We start from the raw sequence: 21,532 nt of genomic DNA, 5'->3' as shown, positions 1-21,532 counted from the left end.
TCAAAGTGAATTCTCAGGTTGAGGTCCTGGCTGAAAGGAAACCCCAGCGAACATTGCAGATGTGATAATGGATTCAATTTTCTGTTCTCTCAGGCATGCATTTTTCACATAAGCTTAGATTCATTTGATGGAGACAGAATTCTTTGGGGCATTTTGAACTTGAGGGAGATAAAACTTTGATTCTGCGTTGACGTCTCTTTTCAGATTTGGCTGCTAGAACAAATACATGGTCAATTCATTTTCCCACTCCTTTTCCTCCTACTTTAATGTCTTGTCTTACTCTTCTTCTAGGTTTTCCCTCATTGCAGTCGGATGGATTGCCAGCTGCTTGCCTGCAGAGCACCCCACCCCCACCTCCTCCCAAGAGCAAACCCTATGAGAATAGCAACCCGAGGAACTCTGTGGAGGTAAGGAAATGAGAGCTGACATTTCTCTGGAAGGCAGCATTTGAGAAAGACACCAGTGGAATTTGCCAAGCTGCTTCTCAGATGGTGCTGCTTGGAACTTGTCTAGTCGTTTTACTGGTTCACCCCCTGAAACCACAGAAGAATAAGAAGTTTTGAGAGAGCGCTGTCAAATGCAGCCCCATTTTCAAGTGGTGACTGTGCTGTCCTTGATTAGGCAAACTGTGTGGGGTGGGGCAGGGAAGATTTTCCAAAATATGATCAACATGTAGAATAGTACAGTAATCTGGTTTACATGCTGCCGGAGATGGATTTGTGGAAATATTCCACCTTGTGCCCTGCACAGAATAAGTCCAGCACCCCAAATCTTTGCACCGGTTTCTGTTAGTAGTCAAAATGTTTTCGCTATATGCCTTCCTAATGCATAACTCACACCTGTTAAATATTCAAAGGGTTATGTAAGAACAAGGTTACATAGCATAGTTGAGTCTTCTGCTCTTGTGTGGGGCTCTTCTGTGGCTGTTTGGGGAGGTATCCCACTCCTTGCTTCATCCATAATTGGCACAAGGGCACTTAATCTCTTCTGATTGGTTCCTGTTCTGGATTTGTGCCTCATCTCAGGGATGTCTGTCCTTTTAGTTTCTTATTTATGGCATTCTTAGGTCTTCGAAGAGAAACATCCCATCTTGGGAAGGTTGTTTATCGTAGAAAAGCAACTTATCTGGAACTCAGAGCTTCAACCTTGAGTAAAATGCCTCAGCCAGGCAAAAATGTCAGATAATCAGCGTTGGAGACATCAGTTGTGTCAAAATCATTTCACCAGCCCCTGAAATGTTGCTGCTTCTGATATGAAAGTAGTTGCTTACCACTGTGCAGCACAGTTCCTTTTGGAGCTGTGACAGCAATGTCTTTCCCAGTGCTATTTACAATTGTGGAGTACCTAAGTAACAAGATACGGATTTTCACCAAAAATAGTGAATTTGAAGAGTGATGACACTTCCCAAATACGTTACTTCCACATCACAGAAAGACAGTGCAGCAGTTGATCATTTATTTCACACTGACAATGGCATCAAGTCTTGACATGTGGGATAAGTGGGATGTTTTCTGCTCAGACCTACATTTGCAAGTAGACTGTTTTTCTCAGAAGGGGCACTGTAACTGATGTAGGTGGTGTGGATGGCGGAAATGTGGCAGCCCTGGGGATGCTGTGGGAGTTGCTGGTTCAAGAGGATTAATGAAAGAGCCCCCTTCCCTTGAGTCTTGTAAGAAAACTAATTACTAACATGCTCTGGCTCACAACGTTGACCTTGGCTTATAGCCAAATGGGATGAATTTGAAGGGCTGTAAAGAGAGATCGTAGAAGTGTTTTCTGAGGCGTTTTACTCCTTTTGCTGTTGATGTAAAGTTGAGTGTGTCCTTATTTGGTTAAAATAGTCATGAAATCTTGGTGGTTTCAGCTAAACAAGAAGTGAACCACGTGAGTTTCTTCTTCACCTGGCCTTCATTTTTCATGTGTTTCCAGGATGTGCCTTGAAACAAGCAAAGAGCCAACTTCAAAAGACCCATTTAGTGTGGTTTTGTGCAAGAACAACAAGAATTCCACAACCCCATGTGTTGGGCAGGAATTGTGTGGCTTTTTTTAGCAGAACTTTCTGTTCTTTCTGTTTATGGAGTTAGTTGCACCTTTCTGATTTGGAAGCATTTTACATCCCTTTGGTGTGTGGTGCAGTTCACCAGGAGGTCAAGCCAGCAAGATAAAAATGGTTGAATCCTGAAACCCCAAGAAATGGATTTATTTCCATTTTACTGATAAAACTTGGGACACTGGGCAAATAACTGACTCAATCAGGCTGTGGATCGGAAGCAAGCAAAGCATATTTACCACTAAAGATTTCTCTAACAACTAAAACACATCTGTTTTATTATCTCTGGGGGATGTGTCCTTCTTTGCCCCTCTCATTGATTGCACGAAGAACTGAAAGGATGAATTCAGGGATGTGATCCTGAAAGAACAATCAGGAAGAACAGGAGTTTTTGCTTTGTTTCTGTTTGGTCAAGCCAAATGTCTTTACTTGCCTGGTAATGGTTTGTTTTTCCCGTGTGTCTTCGTTTTATCTTCTCAGGTTGCTCCACCACTGCCCAGCAGACGTGAATCCAAACCTCCCCCTCCACCCCCAAAAACCAGAAAATCCAGTGTCCTCTCGTCAGAGCAAGGATTGCAGTGAGGATTATTACTTGCTTGTCTAACAGCAAGTACCTGAAGAGAGATGGCTGCTTTCTCTTCACTGATGTGCTGGGGTTTTCTATCCTAAAGACTAGTGATCTCAGTTGCCATTCCATTCACTTCCATTGAAGTTCTCCCTGGGAAATAGCAAAAGGAACTCTGAGTGTAACTATATTCCCAACCTCTGATTTATTTTTCCACTAATGAGACACTAATCACAGAAGGGAAGAAGTCAGCCTACTGGAATTCTTATATTAGCCTTGTCTATCCTGAATTTTTTTCACTGATGCAATTTCAGCAGCTCGTTCCTAATGTGAAACTATCACAGTAGTGATTTGAAACCAGGGCTTAACTGAGGTAAGCCACACCAGTATGAGACGTGTTCTGCAGTATTTTCACGTGGGTTCATTCCAGCTTTATGCTAAAGCACAAATCCCTCCTCCTGTCGCTGTAGTCAAGTCCTGATTTGCATGAAGTGAGACGGATTGCAGCCGTGCAGTGTCAGGTGTTGGTGTGTGATGTGTGGTCTCCTAAGATTCGTGATTGCAGGCAGAGACCTGAGCACTGTTAGCAGGATAAGAAACCTCTTTTCTGCTACTCATCACATGTATTGAAGATGAAGTGCAGACGTTCTGCCTTACACGTCTCTGCTCAAGTAGTGGCAGTTGCTCACTCCCAATGGAGAGTTTAGGTTTGCCAGTACTTAATTATAGTTTCACTGTTGGTTCTGGTTTTAACACTACAGAGCAGCTGATATCCCTTCCTTTGTTGTGTTGCTACTTTGTTTTGCACCTGGGACAAAGACTTCATCTTTATGCTTTTCAAATAGGGCGTAGAAAGTGACTTTTCTCCTGTGAATGTCTTGGAATGGATAGAGGTTGTGTTGATACCAGCACTGTATTGATACCAGCAACTTGGGGAGGATGGAGTGTGTACTGTAACACTTTGGCTGGCTAGATCCTTACAAATAGAAATAAACATCATCCTCCCTCTCCCCGTCCCCATTTAGGGCAGTACTTGCACTTTGTTTTGTAGCCTCCCTTGGTCTGAGTTGTTCACAGCCACTAGACTTGAAGGAACCACTTGGATCTGGGACTTGTGGAAGACTTGACAATCAACCACCGTGCTTCCTGTTGCTTGGATTATTCCAGCTCTGCAGCTTTTTTTTCCTTTGGAGAACAAGATAATTATGTTATTTATAAGTATGTTATTAATCTGCTTAATTATTCTCTCTTAGTTATTTATTTCCTGCTCTCTCAGGATGTCAACAAGTTTTTTCATTTTATTTATTCTGAAGAAGAAAAATGTCCTGATCTTGGGTTTTAACCTTTTAAAATTCCTGCCTTTCCTCAGCTCTATAGTGACCAAAGATAGAGCACAAATATCTTTACTCCATATGGACCAGATGGGCTTTGTGCAGTACTTAAGCTGGAAGGAAGTTCAACAGAAAGTTGTCTTGCAGCGTGCATTTCAGCACTGTTCTACCACAGAATTATCTAGATCATCCCAGCAAGAGCTTCAGCAGCCTTTTCTTGCTGTGTGGATCAGGATCTTCCTAAACTCCCCATTTCGGAACTCATTGCTTGTGAGGAACATCACTGTTATCTTTTCAAGCAGCATAATTATTTCTTATATATCCCCCCAGAGTTGTCACTGCCACTTGGTGCCACATTTATTTCATCCAGCAAACAATACTGCTTGTTACCTGTCACTGTCATTAAGCTCCTGATTATTGGGTGTAATTTATGGAGATGCATTTAAATCCCTGCTGGGGATGTTGCTCAAAGGTACCATTTTTTTGTTTTGTTTTGCTGTGGCTTGTTTCTTTTTTTTACAGACCACTGCACCAATCTTCTGCTCACGTGACTTAAATGAGCTTTATTGCCTTACTGAAAATCTCAAGTTGTTTGAGATAGGCTTTAATTAGGTTTAAACTCCTTTTCAGGTAAAAAAGAAAGAAACCCTATTCTTGCTGTGAGGACCAAAGTTGCCCTTTCGCTTGTTCTTATGCTTCCTTTGCCTTCTGTGTGACTCCAGTTAAGGAAACCTGCAGGAGCTGCATTTATTTTGCTGCGTGTATGGCTCTGCAAACAGATTGCACTCATTAAGGGGTCAGATCAGATTCCCATCACAGAGCAGGATGGAGACGTCGGGGAAGTTGCACTGCAGTCACAGTTGTGCTCACAGTAGCTCACATGCAATTGTCTTCTGGGCTGTTGCCTTCTCAGGGGAAATCTTTGAAACCTTTCTGGACAACCTGAGCATGTTTCAGTGCCTCTGCTGTGTGTTGTAGGACTTGTCAGCTCTGTGTTACATTCCTGACCACAGATGCTGCCTGACTGGAGCACCACAGGGTTTTCTCATCCTTCCTTTTTGTCCACTTGTCCCACTTGTAAGCACTGTCTCCCTTCTGCTGCTGTTGCACAAACTAAAGGATCCTCTGAAGCTCTTCCCTTGAACAAGAACTTTTGTCTTCAGGTAGGGTGAGGTGTGAGTGATAGAAACCTGTACCTTAACACCACCGTTTGTAATTCAGTGCCTTGCCTTTGTATCTGCCTGCTCCCTCATTCTGAGGTGCTTTTCCTTTCCAGAGCAGGTTTGCTTTTAACTCCTTTGGTAAGGCAGCAGGAAGCTCAGCTGGAGGCTTCTCATGGGCTGACAGCACAGTGATCTGGATTGGTTGTTTCAATTCTAAGTGGCATTTGAGTCATAATTCCCCGCTTTTCTGATCTGTTTTATTAACTTCAACTTGTAGATGTACCTTGTGCAGCCAGTGGGTATTTTTCCTGCAGCAGGAAGCTAGTCCATGCAGAAAGGCCTGGGGGAAGCCTGACCTTGGGAATAGTTCTTCAGTGTCCCTTTATGCAATGCTTTTGAACCTGAGGATGTTTGGTTCTGCCTGCCAGTCAGTATTACTGGCTGTGAAGAGTTCTGTTCTTAGCTGATACAAGTCAGCAGAGCCTCCACAGAGCTGCACGATGGGATTTCTGTGCTGTGCCCGAGTGATGCGGGCCTTTGGGCCAGTTTTGGAAAACAGCATTGTCCTCAGTGTTGGGTTTTTAAAAGCAATTGGGCATTTAAGTGTGTAAGCACAGGGCCTGGCTGGTTTTAATTAAGGAGAATTTAGTGCAAAATTCTACCAGGCCTCCGATTTTAAAACTTTTTTTTTTAAATTAAAATGTTCTGCTCTTTGCTACAAGTTCTGATACTTAATCTTCAGAGACTGTTTAAGATCTCAGTAATTCATTTTCAAGATGAGAATCAGTTTTTCACATCACTCAATGCCATTGAAAGCACAGGACTGAAAATGGGAGTCCATTATCCGTATGCTGATCTCCACGCAGCAGAAGTGAAAGCAAACAGTGGCATTTGTACCGAGCTCCTTGCTTTGGATAAGATCGGGTGCAATATGCAGTCTGCAGAGGAGACCAGATCTGAATCCCATCTCAAATCCGTGCTGTCCACAGCTAGTGGTGAATTTCAAGTCAGAGAGAGGATCTTTTTTTTTCCTTTGGAGAAATATGCTCAGCACTTGTTTTCTGGAGCTTTTAATTAAAACTCGTCACGCTGTGATAAATTCCTTTAAAAATGTTACAGGCTCTAATCCACATCAGGGAAGAGAGAAACAGACAGCTTTCCATTTCAGTGGATTATTGGATTAGGAAAGGACACCGATTCCACTGAGAGCAGCTCTGTGATCTGCAGCAGCAGAAATGCCATCGTGTGCATGTAGCAGTTGTTGAGAACCTGTATCCAACCCCACCACGCTGTGCAGCCCGTGAGCAGCAGGTTGAACCTGTAGTGATAATGGCTCAGAATTCCTCTCCTTATTTATTCTTATAGTTGTAAATGGAAATAAGAAGTTTTGAAATGTCTGTAACTTAACTGTAACCTTTTTCTCAAATGTAAAAACATTCCTGACTACTACTGGCTACCATTTTTTTTGTTTCTTTTAATTAAAAACTTCTCTATCTTATGTTTACCATTGCAGAGTACGTTATCTAGTGGAATGGCATGAGCTTTTCCTGGGACTGAGTCAGGAAAAAACAAACCACACATAGATGTGATTTCATTTCTTGCACAGCGGGAGGTGGGCTGTTCAGAAGCACGTGAGGTTCACCCAATTCTGCTCCTGTTAATGTTCTCATTAATCTTCACAATGCATTACAGAGTGTATTTAACTGGTTTTGATGTGAGGATGGATATCCCAGTTAGAGCAGAGTGAGGTTCCTGGTGTGATACGACCCCAGCATCCATGGTGTCAATGGATGTAGTCGTTCCCTGTTGGTATTGTAAAGATTTTAATGACATGAGGAACCACAGGACGTGTTTGTCTTGAGTTCAGGAGAACGTGGGTGTTGTGTAACACGTCCTTGTTAACATTTAGAGATGCTCTGTGTGATGGTTTAGTTAGGAAACAGCCACCTCTCCAGGCTGCAAATCCTTTTTTCCTCTTTTCATCCTCTGCAGTTGAAGCAGCAGAAAATATGGCTTTTAAACTGGCTCTGAAAGAAGGGTAGGAGGTGGGGAAAGGAGGCTGCATCTCTCTGAGTAAATGGCATAGGATTCACTAGATCTGTAAAGCAAGGTGTATAATTTTTTTTTAATGTATTAACTATTGTAAAGTTTGTAAATACCTTTTTAATATAAATGTAGTTTTTATGTGTGAACCAGTAAAAAAAATGAAGCATACAAAAGTCTTTCATGTGTGATCTGCTGATGTGTGAGCAGAATTCCATTCCAGCAGTAAAATTATTTGTAATTCGTAATGAAGTTGTATTACTGTTGAGATCAGACAATGCCCAGGCATTGTGTGTGGGTGTGAAACAAAAGTTGTCACTGCCAAGTTTGCATTATAGAATGCAAAGCCAACCCCATAGAGCTGATTCCCCCTCCAGGTTTTCTTTTACCTACAAGCAAGTTGTCTAGACAACGGTATCTTCCACTATTCCCAACTAATTTCACATACTTATTCACATATTGCAATCAAAGCAGAGGCAGGAGGATCTGTTTTCAACATTGCTTTGAAATTTTATTCTGAGTCTGTTGTTGGATTTGTGCATTTAAATCTTCTTTCTTCTGGCTTCTCCTTCGATCAGACTTGCCTGTAAGCACACACCATATATTATTTTAAAAGAGAAGAAAGAACTTTGATGATGGAATTTTAAAGCCTGCTCAGATGCTAACATATTCCTACTGAGGTCTCCGTTGGAAGGAGGATTAGAATGACATAAATCTGACCCGACATGATCTCTCTGCACCTGCCCATGGATCTGATCATGCAGTATAATGTAACTGACACTTATAATAGCCCTTTTCATCCCAAAGTCCGTGACCAGCTTTACATCTGTTAAGGGGCCCATGGCCACAGCAGCTTTTAGAGGGCAGCCCAGCAGCTGCAGAACACTCCGCTTTGGCATGACCTTACACAAAGCATCACTATGCAAAATGTCTCTGTCAACTTAAGCAGCTGGCCAAGATACCAAGCAGAAGAAAGCTTTGCTTGCAGAAGTGTTACAGGGTGGGACAGTTGTCCCATTCCCATCTCTGTATACATCAGTTCTTTTTGAATGGAAACAGAGTTCCTGCGTCACATCCTGCTGGACCTGGTCTCCTATTTGTGCATCTATTTATGTTGTTCCCTTGGAACTGAAAGCCCAAGGTGCTTTGGGTAGAGGTACTCGCTATGTTATTCTTTCCCTTTTGTATCTCAGCTCATTGTATTTCTGTGCTCACTACTGGCAGCTCCAGGAAGTGATGAAGGCAATCTGAAAAGCTATTTCCATGGGCTGGTTTGTTTCCTGACACCTCCCCTCTCTTTGCATAATGTTCCCGTGTCAACTTCAGCAATGTGTTAACGTTGGAAAACCTACATCTGGAAAAGCTTTAATTCGTTCTCAGCATCATTAAGCAGCTAGAAGTAAGCAAGCCACACATTTCAGGCTATACCGCAGGAGCAAGGTAGGCCAGATGTGTGTTTGAGTGTGTATTCAGAAGTGAGAGTTATGTAATTGAAATTTTTTTGTTTGGGCTTCAAAAATTAGTTGGAGATGAAGAGTTACGACTTCAGGACGACTCAGAGATGTTTCCCAGAAAGTGAGGACCATCTGGGCAGGTCAAGGTGCTGCTATATTGTTTGAAGAGCACTCTTCTGCTTGAGAGTGTTGTTTCTGTGGCAGATCGTGTGTATGTGAAGTCTCTGCTGTCACTGCATTAGAGCATCTAATGGAAAATACATTTCCCAGTCCAGGGACCTTGGGAGCAGCACTTCCATATGGCTCAATCCTTCAGCTGGCAGAGCGTGCCTTTGAAGTTGAGCATCTGCGATTGCTGCCTACATTTGTATGAAGGAAGTACGTGCTTGGCTTTATTTTGGTTTTAATTCAGTAAGTAATGACATAGTTACAGCAGAGCATCAAGATTAATGTGGTCATATTCTAGCGCCATAACTCGGACATACTGAGAGTGATGCAAAGCTGGGATTGCCACGTGTGAACTAAGCTTTCCTGCCTCTTCTCCCCCACCACTCACACACCTCCACCCCATGCTTTCCCAGCCTGGACTGGTCTGAGATTTTCCCACAGCAATAAGAGAAAATCCACGCTACTTACCATGGTTTCCTTCAGATTGCTCAGGCTGGGATGCTGGTATGATCCAGGGCATTCAGCCTTCTGCGCTTCCCCAAGATTTTCCATTTCGTTTGCAATCTGAATGGGGAATAAACACAGCCTTCATGAAAATAGATTTTTCTCCTAAGGCAAATCTCCCTAGGTTAAAGGCGAAGTTTCTACTGCACAGTTGCATTTACCTGTTTCCTACATGTTACACGTGCTATAGCAGCTGTAGAACGTTGGAATTGTAATTACAAGGGAGTACACGTGGAATATTAGAAATCATAAGAAAAACCATTGGTGGACAGAACCTTTCCCATCTGCTCTGTGGTTTGAGTCCTTCAGTGAAGCACTTTCCATCGAATCCCACACCAGCTGCCATTGCCACCTTCTCACGGAGATGGATGGGTGTTGGCACAAAGCAGCTGATCAGAAGGGCAGCTCAAGCAAGGGATGGTGAAATCAGGTTTGACCTGGAATCACACTTCCATCCCTCCTTTAGAGCAAACTGACGAAGCTTTTTGTCTGTCACAGAAGCACTGCTGTGTGTGCAAGGCTCTCAGTGGTCCCTGTACCACCACGGCACGATCTGCTTTCCAGTTCCTACTTGACACAAAGTCTACACGTGTATTGTATGACACACACAAGTGTGCTGAGAGAGAGAGGCTCCCGGTATAGTCTGTCACCTCTGATACTGCCATATGGCTTTTTGCTTGCATCTAGTACAGATAAGGGATCGGAGCAAAAACAAGAGCTGTTTTACAGTCCTGAACTTACCTCTTGAAATGATTCCACCAGATTTTCGACATTCCTTTTTCCTCCCGGTTGCAGGCCATAAGACCAGTGTTGAGCCAAGCAGATTGCCACAGACGTGGTAAACAGGAGGACACCAACCGAGATCTTCCTGGCCTTCTCCATTCTGTGATGAGAGAACAAAGCGTATTTCTGGACCTGTGTCATCACAGCTCAATTTTTATCTTACAGAATCATGGGAAAGTTTTTGGAGTGGATCTTCAGCTCTGACCCCTGCACCCCGGTGGCACTGTGCCTACGCGTGGGTCACAGCTGGGTTCTGAGCCCCTCAGAGCATGGATTAGATCATCACAGAGAGATCTGACATCCGAGACGTTTGGATAGAGATCTAAATTAGGATTTTTGAGCGCCCTTTCAGAGCTTTGGGAACGCCTGGACCTCAAAGGTTCAGTGAAAATCCCTGCTGATGTTTGGCAGACGGGTTTGGTGTAGCCAGTTTCTGTTCTAAGAAGAGCTCTTTGCAGTGCTTTCTAATGCAAGTTCCTTCCAGTGCAAGCATCTGTGAGGACTGAAAAGGTGGAATGGATATGGCTGTTCAAGTACATTACCTGCTTGCTGAGAGAGGCTGCAGAACTGCTCCAACTCTTCTTCGCTGGAAAATGTCCTGTGCGTTGGCTTCTTGTCTCCCTTTATATCCAGCCACCCCACCACCAAACCCTTCACAGCAGGTAACGCTGCCTCATTCTATCCTACGGACTGCAATTTTGTTCTTAAAGTTGCTGTCGTGTACTAAAGAAGTAAAGCACATAATTGGAGCAGCTGGGTGTAGCTGTTACCTACGGCTGTTTTCTCTTAGAGCCGTGAAAGTTACAGCTTTCCTTTTAAGAGGCCATAAACCTGATGTTCAAACCTAGCTGGCTGCCGTTGCCCCATGGAAAATAGATGGTCTTTCAATGGCTTCTGGTTTTTTAGCAATAAGCAAAAGCTCTTGTGTGGGTTTGAATTTCTGAAGAGTGTCTTACAGGGGTTGAAATGGATGAGGAATTCGGTTTATTCTCTCTAGATCAGAAGGAAACAGACCTTCGGTGCATAAACAAGAGGTTGCACAAGCACGTGGCATTTTGCATGCTCTTTATAAGTCCTTAATGCTTAAATGAAAATGCCTTCACATTCTGTGCTCTATAACATGCAAAGCAGTACTAAATGGATCAAATAGACACGATGATGAGGTTGTGAACGTGCTGAGGAAGGGGCTCTCCTGCTTGAATAGGACCCTCTGTGTACAGGTAATGGAGAATCCTATTCATATGTATGTGTATGTATATAGAGATACACACATATATATGGGTGTGTGAAGTTAGGCATCAAAACACTTATGGAGCTTTTTTGTTCTTGAAACTTCGTGCACTGCAGCTTTTGAAGAGGTCATGGTAGCCATCTGCATTCAGAACTCTAATTCAACAATTTTGATGGCAGAAACCTGATTTTTTTTATCCACCTGTCCACTGTTCTGTCTTGCTTTGCACTGTTTTACGTGCAGTTGGGTGTATCATGTTTAGTGGTCTTTAAACATCCTCTCTTCCTGCCCCGTGACCTCGTTGAGATTAATGGCTTAAATGTAATTTAATAAGTAAATAGTTGAAGGAGGATTTAGTGACTGTAGCAAAGAGTAATTCCTGCTGTAATGCTCCTACTCACAGCAAGAAGAGCCAGCAGTGGTTCAGCTGATGAACTGATCAAGCTGTGAAAATAGTTGGTTTCAGTGGGAGAAAGGTTACTTTAGCGTAGGCAGATCACTTGAGAAGGGAGATTTTGTTTTATGACTACTTCCTTCCCTGCTCTTCCTAGCAGAAATTAACATTACAAAGGAAATGGAAGATTTTGCTCATCCTGAAAGATGGCATTTAAAGAAGGGAAGGGGGCTGCTTAGCCAGGTAATTGCACCTCTTATTAACCCACCAGGGGAAGCCAAGTCTGCCAACCTGCCCTCGCTGGCTGCCAGCAGCTGTGCTTCTCAGTGGGTCTCCTTAGAGCTGCTCCTGAAGCACATCAGGAAGGAAGCACAGCAGTGAGCAAGCTGTTCCTGTCTCATGTTCCACTCTGGGCCACGGTCCCAAGTTACATAAAGGAGGTGGGAGGTTGGGGAGAAGACTACAGCTGGTTCTGGTTGCCCACAAATACTTCTACAGCCCCATGTAATGGAAACCAACAAAGGACCCTGATTTTGGCAGAGGTGGAGCCCATGTGGAAGGCTGATCCAAGGTCTGGGAGAGCTTCAGTCAGCAGAAATCAAAGAGCAGAGCTGGCTTTTGCACGTGACTTCTCTTCAGTTTCAGCCACTGGTAAATATGGTTGGCACAGACTCTCCAGAATTGCTCCTAGATGTTGACTTTCTGCATGTCTTGTGTTTGCTTTTCTAACAGGTAAACTTTATTCTTGAGCATAAAAACTCTATACTTTCTGCCATAGAGCACAAACTGCCTGCTCAAAAAGAGAGATGTCTAAAATTCTGTCTTCTCATGAAGTAAGTAATTAAGTACATGCCAAGTAGTCCTTTTGAGAGAGCACATACAAATGCAGGCTAAGGGTCTCATGAAAGGTAAAATCCAACTTTAGCTACAGCTTGTATACAAGCAGAGGTGAATTTTAAGATCCAGCATCTTTTCTAACTTCTTGTCCTTCTAAGTAAGATTAAGTAAGACAAAGACACTTGTGTATTTCCCATTTTTATTAATGCAATTTGAATTAGGCTGGAACCTGCATGTTCTGAATATGCCACTTGAGGCTATTCGTACAGCTCTGTCATAGCAAAAGAGGTACCTTAAATTCATCTGCAAATGAATGATGCCACATGCAGTGATTATTTAAAACATAGTACTTCAGTGAAAGTTCAAATATATTTTATACACAGTGATTATGAAAATATATTTTCCCATACAATATTTTACTTCTAGCTACAAAATATGATAAAGAAAAATAATTCATTTGTTTCTCTAGCCCTAGGAATCTTCTTCTTCTGCAACACATACATCACTCAGTGAAAGTGATGAGGTGGGAGACAGGACTCCAAAAATCATGAAGTATTTCCCTATGGGTGTTTTTGACCAAGGATAGGGGGTTATCCCAGAGCCAAATTAAAGAGGCCAGGGAATCCAGAAAAAAAATCCCAATTCAGAACCACAGGGCTGTGGATTTTGAGTCCTGGAAGTTCACATGATATGCCTGAGTATCATCAAACCCAACTTGATAATAATCCCACACTTCTCCCCCAAATACATCATAAACTGTTCCTAAACTAATCTTTCTAGACTGATGGCAAAGCAGCATTTTCATAGCAACCACTGAGACAACAAATATGACTTCAGAAGATGGGAAATTCTGCACTGCATGTAAGAAGAGGCAACGCACCAAAATAACTGGAACTCAAACCACTGCTAACAGATCGTGTTCTGTAAGTGTTAGGATACATCCGTCCTGGACTTCAGTGACAGTTCTATTTTCATAGATTCAATGTTAGTTTTAACTTTAGGGTACTTTAAAGAAGCATCTGAGGTAAGAGTTCTTGATGCACCTTTTTTTGGTATAGGTTCTTGATGTGCTTTTTGATTGTGTATAAAACAAACATTAGATGAGAACTCAGCTTGATACTACAGTGGAAACAGCTTATGAGATGAAGTGCACCACTACCTAAAGCAGTGCTGTGAGGCTTTCTGCACTCCAGAAGTCACGTAATTCCATATTTGACTCACATGTAAAGCAGCTGTGGAAAGGGCACTCCACCCCATCCAAAAAAGCTTTCACAGCCACTTGTAAGCAGGCCCAAAGTGGTACACTGACATCTGGCTGGGGAAAGGATTATGCCCATATGGTCAAGGATGCAGTGTACAACAGTATTTGCATAGTACATGGAAGGGAAACAAGTGCCATTTATTCACATACTGGAGACATGGCAGGGGGAGAATGGAGTGGGTGCTGCAGCCGCAGTGCTCATCTCTGGTGACAGTGGATTGGATTTTCCTGTGCCCATTTAATTCCCCACCAAGAACGAAGAAAACGTACAGGTACTCCAGGTTGGGAATGGATAGGACATTTGAAAGCAAAAGAATATTTCTTTAGCAGCTGTAATTGATAGTGCAATCGTATACTAATTTGGAAAAGATTAAATATGCAATCCCAGTTTAAACAAGGATGGTTTTGTTATAACCAAATCTGCTGTATGCAGATCCCTTCCATGGAAGCGGCTTCCACAGCACATTTTAGAAGATAATAAAGCTGTTCTATACCTGAATCCTAACTACTACAAGGCAATATATTACCTATGATGACAGTTAACTACTGTTTTCAATGCAGAAGAGTACCTGAAAACATCCTGTGGACATTATCTAAACCACATTTCATTTAATGTACTGTGCATGAATGAAGAAACTAGTGTATTTACAGTTAGTCCAACTGTAAACCTGAACTTTGATGCTACTATACATGAAAAACATCTTCTATTCATATTGCAGCTACAGATTTAATAAATAGAATTGCATATATTGTGCTTTATAAATTAAAATAAATTCCAAAGTGAGGCAATGCTTGTCAACAAAAAGCCACACATACCAATCCTAGAAGCAGTCCATTTCCTCACTCTGTTCAGAGGTAGAAACAGTATTTATCTATTTCTACCTTTTCAGTTAAAGCTCTCTCCCCAAAAAGCAATCAAAATATTTTACTTAGGCACTACTGCAAATATAAGTTGTCTAATAACCAATACTTCTAACTTAATAAGGGGAGGACATGAAGAAAGTCACCATGTTTTGATTCCTTTGTCTTTAGCATGTTCTCTTCCTTATCTGACGCTCTGAGACATGTGCAAAGGTGTCAGCATCTCTTCAAAAATAGCTCCTTTTACGTTAGATCCCCTCAAGTTAGCTTCTTGTAGATCACAACCTGAAAGATCACAGTTCTAAAGGGTAAAAGAGATCAAGTATTAGTTGAATGCACACAGAACTTGGGGTTCAAAAACTTTAAATGCGTTTATGCAGAAGCCACATATGCTTCTGGAACTTCAATCTCCTGACTCTGTCACAAGATACAACTAAAACTAGAGTAAGACAGTGACTGCTTTTCACAGTAACAACTGGATTTGGTTTTGCTGAATGCCAGCAATCCCCAGAATTCTATCAGTTGACCATTTAGCATATAAAATGAATTGTAACTCACTTCCAAATCAGTTCCTGCTAAAGTTGCTCCTCTAAGATTACAGTTCTTTAGTTTTGCATTTTTCAGTGTTGCAACTCTGAGATTAATTCCTGTCATTTGACTGCCTTCCATGTCAACACCTTTCAGGTTAGCACCTAGAACACAAAAGTACTTTTACAAGGAAGAACAGTTAGAAACATGGGATTCCAGAGAAATGCTTCTTCAGTGCCATGTAAATTGGTATCTACATGTAATGATTCTGCAGTTGCACTCAGTCTTACATATATGTATGGCTCTTCTAATATAAACAATTGCACAAATCATGGCTCAATCTTGTACATAACATATGGATCTTAAAACGCACGCAGCTCAGTTTCCATGAAATATTTAACATACAAAAACCTCTTACCTTCTAAATTAGCTTTAATGCCTGATGGGTCTTCAAAATTGCACCCTTTTAGAGATGCTCCTTCTGCATTGGAACACAACATCTTCACCCCTTGGAGGTTCGCACACTGATAGAGATAAATGCATCAGTGAAATTCATGCAAGTACAGAATTGAACAACGCCAGAAGTAGTCAGACTGTAGTCTTCATTTATGCTTAGGAAGTGAAACTACTAAAGCAAAACAGCCTTATTGTTTTGAGGCAGTGTAAGAACTTGAGTTACTTCATTGGGACAACAGGTAATTCCACACCCTCCTTCTCCTCCCCTCTCCCCAACTTATTCTAATTCCTCTTAAGATAACAGGACAGCCCAAATCTTCCACAGCACAATTCTTACATCAAGCACCGATCCAGAGAGGTCAGCTCTTTCAAGATTTGCACAACATAAATTGGCATGTGCGAGGTTGCAGCGGCTTAGGTTAGCCATCTTGAAGTTGATGTATCGAAGATCTAGTCGTGAAAGATCTGCTCCACTGAAGTTGAGACCCTAAAACCAAAACCAAAAGTTACAACAGGTAAGGTGTAGCTCTGAATACAGAACAGTTCAGAGCATCATTTCTCACACGCAATGATACATACATACAGAACAAGAGCACCTATTCTATTACATCAGTCTAAAGCTAATGCGAAGCTGTAAAGCACTGACTTTAGTTACTGGAATGCATCCTACGTTTAAATAGAACAGCTTAACAAACTGATCTAAAGTAAAGCAGCCCAAACACTGCACTCAAATTTCATACTAAAGTTACTCTGCCGCAGCTTGGAATCAAAACTCAGTTAAAAAGAGGAAGACAGGGGTGGGGAAGCACATGCTTGAATTTCACATCATCACATGATGCTGCAGGGCATTCCAACACCTGACATCAACGCTACAGATCGAGGCAAACTTTGCATTTCCACACCTGACATCGCAGCTCAGACTTGGTTGGGGTTGCCAGCAGGAATCGCACAAACTCTTTTCGAGATATAGGGGAGTGGTCCTCTGCTGGCTGTGAGTTCTGTTGAGAGAGTTGTTTACAAGCTAATACGGATAGGACTAACTTATATATTGCCTGGAAGAGCAGGACATGCACATTCATGTATAAAAGCAAGCAAGTTACCTTAATAGCTATTTCTAGATGTTCAATTAATGAATCGATACCAAAAAACCTGGCTTCTTCCAAAACACCTAACAAAACAAAGCAGTTATTTGTTATTTACACAGAGCCATTAAATGAGATACCACTCTTCCCTATTGGAAAAGGCAATGTACAGCCATGCCAAGAACATAAGCTTCAGGTTAATCTAACCTTACTATCAGAAGACTGCCAATTCAACTGACTTCCTCTGTTTGTCATAACTCTCTTTTAGCTACAGTAACCAACAGATGAACAGAGCACCTGCTGAACCTTAGGAAATGCCTAACCAATGCATGAGCTAATAGAACTGTCAGTCATGCACATTATATTACGTTGTAATGGGACAGAGGAAAAGTGAGCTTCCAGTCAAGAAGAAAAAATGAATTTCATATATAAGTATTAAGATATCAAATCCAGGGCACTGTTTGAGAATAAATTCTCCACAGTAAAATATCAAACATTTAGATAAGCAGATACAAGTCCCAGTGATTTTATCATATTTACCTCAGGACAAAGTTAGACTTTTAAAGAGTATTAACTGAGGAGGTGTCATGCAGGTAATACCTACCTAGCAGATTGATGCCATCGTTTACAATGAGCTGTCCATGACGCAAATAGTTCAAAATAGGCTCAAAATACTCTGGGCTGCGATCAATTAGGAATGCTCCTCTGTGATCTTGCTTATTTCCCCAAGCATCTGTTGCCACAAAATACACATAATTAAATCTGAAAACGTTTGCTTCAGGTTTCACATTGTTACCACCGAGGGGTTACAGGATTGAAGCCTCCCACATGAAAGGGCGTTTCTTAGAGAGAAGGAAGGAAAATAGGAGTGGAGGGGAAAATCCCCCTTACATCTAACCCCTTCCTGCTATAAATACCTAAAACACATTTCACAGTGTGCCTAAGAACCATTACTACAGTAAAAGCAGCATTAAGATTTTAATCTGCCCTGGATTGGTAAACAAATCTCATCTGGTGTTCACAAAACTGAGTAAAACGCAACAGTCAGAAAAGTCTAAACTAGAAAAAAAAGACTAGAAAAAAAAAGTATTAACTCTGGGTGGGAGTTCTAGTTTCAATTCATGAGATGATCGTATGTTGTGCTTTGATGCTTTAACATACTTTCAATACTTTAACATATAAATAACCTTTAACTTAATAGTGCCTTTTACCTGTTTGGCTATTCGTTAGCTTGAAGGGCGAGTTTTATTTCGAGATACTAACCTTTATCTTTAAACATGTGGGCCAACATACTGTCAGGTTCTTTATTAACCAAAGTACTCCTAGAAAATAAAGGCAGTGCAATTTTATTTTTCAAATGGAATGTTTTGCTACAAGACCCATTTGCTGGAGGGAATGCATTTCCTTGGCACCTTGAAGGTAATTAATGGTGTGTGATATGCATTCCAACTCTGTACTGATTTTATTTCAGAAGAGATAACAAAACACACTTCTGATCTAAGGCGTATCAAAGGTATTTTAAATACAAAGCACTTCGTTAGCTGAAGTATTCCAGGGATAAATGCAGGCCTGTTCAGGCTTTTCACCACTGTTAGCACATGTGTGAACGGTTTAAGCATTCATTTCAGAATGGTGGCAACTAATGCCTAATACTGAAAAAGCTGCAGAAGGCCTCCTACTCCAAAGCAAATGACTTTTCTTGTTCTTTCTCAAGAGCATCCAAAGTCTCACCACCTGAACACACACCAACTACTACAGCAACCTTACTGAAGGTAATTCCAGCTCAACTAGCCCCATTTTTACCGTGTGGTGGTGAAGTATCGACCTCCAACATTAAGTGTTAACCAGTCTGTGTGTGCCCCTGTTAGCTCTTCATGAGGTCTTGCATCAGTCTGAGGATCTACATAGGTGATAAGAACACAGATGTTAGAATTGTTAGAACGTTTCCAAATCCTCCATATGGTAACAGGTTTCTGAAAACACTAGAAAATTAAATTTCAAACTTACACTAAAGCAAAGCAGAATTATAGAGTGGCTTGGGTTGGAGGGACCTCAAAGCCCACCCATCCCCTGCCACTGCTATCGTCAGATCAGGGTACCCAGGGTCCCATCCAGCATGGCCTAGGGCATCTCCAGGAATGAGGCACCCACAGCTCCCCTGGGCAGCAGTGCCAGGGCCTCACTGCCCTCTGAGTAGAGAATTTCCTCCTAACATTTAAACTAATTTTTCCCACTTTTAGTTTAAATCCTTTTCCCCTTATCCTGTCACTATCTGCCTATGTAAACAGAAGGCTGAAGAATTAAGAGACTTACCAATGAACGGTTCTCCTTCACAGACAAACAGAACATCATCATCTCTGGAAGGGGATAGGGCAGGGGGAAGAGAAACAAAAAAAAAAGATTAAACAGCTTTTTGTTCATCTAAGTGACATTGGGATCCCCTCCTGATTAGTTTCAGGTGCCTGATAATCAGATGCCATTACTTAGAATTAAGAACCCGATTGTTCTCTTAATTTTGCAGGTTCCAGATGACTGCAATTCTACCAGCTGCATTAGAGATGCTACCAATAGAGACCTGTATCAGCCAGGTAGGGATCACTTCTGATATTCAGCAGCTTTAGTTTTATGAGATAGTTCCTTTTCTCCCCACTCTGAAGGGCTTAATGTTACATGAAGCCAAAGCCATGCCACAGTTTGTCTCCTTTTCAAAAAATCTCATCTGAGAGCTGAACAGACTATTGGGACTTTCTGGCATTTGTGAATCCACTCAGAAGGACATTAATAAGCACACAGTGCAGCTTGCATCAAATTCAGATTCGTCAAAATAGAAATTCTTTGATGTTCTGTAGGCAGCATTATTTTTCCTTGAGGTGAGTATTCCATTGAGCATACAGGCTGGAAAAGATCTGGTTTTATGAAAAGGACTTGTTATTCACAGAACGGCTTAGGAAGGCCATCAAGCTCCAATCCCCCTGCCCCAGATCAGGCTGTCCAGGGCCCCATCCAGGCTCCCCCCACCAACAACAACCACAGGGATGGGGCATCCATAGCTTGTGTGGACAGCACTGCCAGAGCCTCATCACCCTCTGAGTAAGCAGCTTCTTCCTAACATCCAATGTAGATCTCATCTTTTAGTTTAAAGCCGTTCCCCTCTGTTCTATTACAGCATGTAAGAAGTCAGCCCCCCTTTTGCTTGTAAACTCCCTTCCAGTACTGAAAGGCCACCATGAGGTCTCCTTGGAGTCTTCTCCAAGCTAGACAAGCCCATCTCCCTGAGCCTTTCTTCATAGGAAAGGCGCTCCAGCCCTTAGACTATTAGCAGGCTATTAATCTCCATCCACGATTTGGCATTTATGGGGTCGACCTTACCTAATCAAAGCAATATCATCGATGAGTCCACCTTTCCCATTGTAAACACTGGTTGCTTTGATTCCCAGCTTATTGCTCGCCACAGACAGCAAATCCGACAGCGTGCCATACACAGCCACCACCTGCAAAGAGAAGGGAACCACACTGGGGCTGCTGCCATCCCAGAGCAACGCTGAGCCTTAAAACCCATCGCTTTCACTACAGACGCTGCCTCACAGCTCTGAGCAGAGCGGAAGGAGGATTATTTCTCAGCTATCCAACAGAAAGCACGGCACGGGAAGGCCGCAGCACATCCCTGACCTGCTCAGGGCACGGTTCCATCAGCACAGCACCACTGAAGAGGAACTGAGCTGCAGGGAGCCGCAGCCAGCAGCTCAGGACTCTTCCTCACAGCTCCGCACACGGCCTGAGCCCCGGCCCGGCCCCGACCCCAGCCCCCAGGCCCCCAATCGCGGCCACAGCGAGCAGCCCTCCGGCCCCAAACCGAGCAGAGGGAAATAGAACGCCTCAGAAATCCATGCGCAGGCCCCCAAAGCCTACCCGCAGGCCGCAACCCCCGCCCCTCACCTTCCCGTTCCGGGGACTGCCGTTAACGAACAGCGTGACCCGCCTCATGCTGCGCCGACGGCGCCCCGCTCCTCCTGCCGCCGAACCCGGAAGGCAGCGCTCCCTGAGCGACGGGAACTGAGACCAATCGCAGACAAGCCGCTGGCCTATGAGAAACGTGCCCCACCGGAGGGGCGGGGAAACGACGGGTGGGCGGGTTGGAGGGCGGGGGCAGTGCTGCCGACAGCCAATCAAAGGAGGAGTTGGGTCCTTGAAGCCGAGTGCTGTCCGCGATTGGTGCGCGCTGTCACGCGGACGCGGCTCGCGGCGCCGACCGTTACTTTCAAAATGGCACCGCGGCGCGAGAATAACGGTCAGTGGGCCACTGCGCTTTGAATGTGAGAGGCGCGAGCGGGGCCGGCGGCTGAGGGGAGCGGGGGCTGTTGGGGCTGCGGTGAGGGAAGCGGGAAGCTCTGAAGGTATGGGGGAACGCCCCGTGTGGCCGCTCCCGCCCTGCGCTGCCTGGCCCGTCCGTGGAACCGAACGCGTGGCTGCTTGGGCTGCTGTGGAACTAAAAGCTCCCTGCCCGTTTCCCTAAGCTTTAAAATCTGAGAAACCGAGCGCGAAAGGTGTGAGCGTCCTAAACAGCCTCCCTTCCCCTTTAAACTGCTCGTACCTCTTGTAACGCAATTGCAATGTGATTGCGTTTAAAACGTGTGTTTAAACGCGGGATTTATACGTTTGTCACGAAGTAAAGGCACAGCCCTGTGTTTCCTTGGTGTTTCTGTGTGTGCTCTGGGCTGAAGGCTTTCCCTGTTCCCCCCCTCAGGGAATTCCTGGATCTGCAGTCATTTCACATGTCAGAGGACTCTTCCTTATCAGATAGCTTAAAATTTCTTGTCCTTT

General features: G+C 43.2%; 4 protein-coding genes across 18 annotated transcripts in view; 2 read left to right on the top strand and 2 right to left on the bottom strand.

Annotated features, from left to right (window-relative positions):
* Positions 1 to 7,331, top strand: part of DOCK5 (dedicator of cytokinesis 5) — an 89,756-nt gene extending 82,425 nt beyond the window's left edge. For all 5 annotated transcript variants that reach the window (XM_085208461.1, XM_085208460.1, XM_085208458.1 and 2 more), the window contains 2 exons: positions 292 to 407; positions 2,531 to 7,331. In XM_085208461.1, coding sequence (XP_085064587.1) covers positions 292 to 407; positions 2,531 to 2,632 — 218 coding nt within the window. In that variant the 3' untranslated portion in view covers positions 2,633 to 7,331. The remainder of the gene's footprint in view (positions 1 to 291; positions 408 to 2,530) is intronic.
* Positions 7,332 to 7,480: 149 nt separating this feature from the next.
* GNRH1 (gonadotropin releasing hormone 1) lies at positions 7,481 to 12,557 on the bottom strand. 4 transcript variants are annotated; one of them, XM_019622611.3, is made up of 4 exons: positions 10,604 to 12,557; positions 10,020 to 10,161; positions 9,243 to 9,338; positions 7,481 to 7,736 (listed from the first exon to the last, which is right to left on the bottom strand). In XM_019622611.3, the coding sequence occupies exons 2-4, from the start codon at positions 10,158 to 10,160 to the stop codon at positions 7,695 to 7,697; spliced, it is 279 nt and encodes a 92-aa protein (XP_019478156.1). In that variant the 5' UTR covers position 10,161; positions 10,604 to 12,557; the 3' UTR covers positions 7,481 to 7,694. The 4 variants fall into 4 exon arrangements, with proteins under 4 accessions (XP_019478156.1, XP_019478155.1, XP_085064591.1 ...); XM_019622610.3 differs by having other exon boundaries at positions 10,020 to 12,557; XM_085208465.1 differs by having other exon boundaries at positions 7,481 to 9,338.
* Positions 12,558 to 12,705: 148 nt separating this feature from the next.
* On the bottom strand, positions 12,706 to 20,795 carry KCTD9 (potassium channel tetramerization domain containing 9). 2 transcript variants are annotated; one of them, XM_003212393.5, is made up of 12 exons: positions 20,648 to 20,795; positions 20,081 to 20,202; positions 19,025 to 19,068; positions 18,515 to 18,611; positions 17,975 to 18,033; positions 17,316 to 17,444; positions 16,730 to 16,797; positions 16,532 to 16,627; positions 15,967 to 16,116; positions 15,592 to 15,697; positions 15,204 to 15,337; positions 12,706 to 14,946 (listed from the first exon to the last, which is right to left on the bottom strand). In XM_003212393.5, the coding sequence occupies exons 1-12, from the start codon at positions 20,693 to 20,695 to the stop codon at positions 14,830 to 14,832; spliced, it is 1,170 nt and encodes a 389-aa protein (XP_003212441.1). In that variant the 5' UTR covers positions 20,696 to 20,795; the 3' UTR covers positions 12,706 to 14,829. The 2 variants fall into 2 exon arrangements, with proteins under 2 accessions (XP_003212441.1, XP_085064589.1); XM_085208463.1 differs by having other exon boundaries at positions 20,621 to 20,710.
* Positions 20,796 to 20,888: 93 nt separating this feature from the next.
* Positions 20,889 to 21,532, top strand: part of CDCA2 (cell division cycle associated 2) — an 89,561-nt gene continuing 88,917 nt past the window's right edge. For 5 of the 7 annotated variants that reach the window (XR_014887948.1, XR_014887947.1, XM_085242751.1 and 2 more), the window contains exon 1: positions 20,889 to 20,999. The gene's annotated coding sequence lies outside the window, so the exon portion shown is untranslated. Of the gene's footprint in view, positions 21,106 to 21,532 lie in introns of all 7 variants that reach the window. The other 2 variants (XM_085242750.1, XM_085242749.1) reach the window with 2 other exon arrangements.

The sequence above is a fragment of the Meleagris gallopavo genome, chromosome 24 (assembly GCF_905368555.1).
Source record: "Meleagris gallopavo chromosome 24, MGAL_WU_HG_1.1, whole genome shotgun sequence".
In the NCBI taxonomy this organism is placed as follows: domain Eukaryota; kingdom Metazoa; phylum Chordata; class Aves; order Galliformes; family Phasianidae; genus Meleagris; species Meleagris gallopavo.
The sequence above is the reverse complement of the archived record's forward strand: the minus strand, read 5'-3'. Positions and strand labels throughout refer to the sequence as shown.

Bases quoted from the DNA above. Each gene is read 5' to 3' on its own strand.
- KCTD9 (XM_085208463.1), bottom strand. From the start codon at position 20,695: ATGAGGCGGGTCACGCTGTTCGTTAACGGCAGTCCCCGGAACGGGAAG. The intron at 20,203-20,620 runs GTAGGCTTTGGG...TTCTCTTTGCAG, and splicing joins GCGGGGGTTGCGGCCTGCGG to GTGGTGGCTGTGTATGGCAC. The intron at 18,612-19,024 runs GTAAGTCTCTTA...TCACCTATGTAG, and splicing joins TGAAGGAGAACCGTTCATTG to ATCCTCAGACTGATGCAAGA.
- GNRH1 (XM_085208464.1), bottom strand. From the start codon at position 10,202: ATGACACAGGTCCAGAAATACGCTTTGTTCTCTCATCACAGAATGGAG. The intron at 9,339-10,019 runs GTAAGTTCAGGA...TTCCCCATTCAG, and splicing joins TGGTGGAATCATTTCAAGAG to ATTGCAAACGAAATGGAAAA.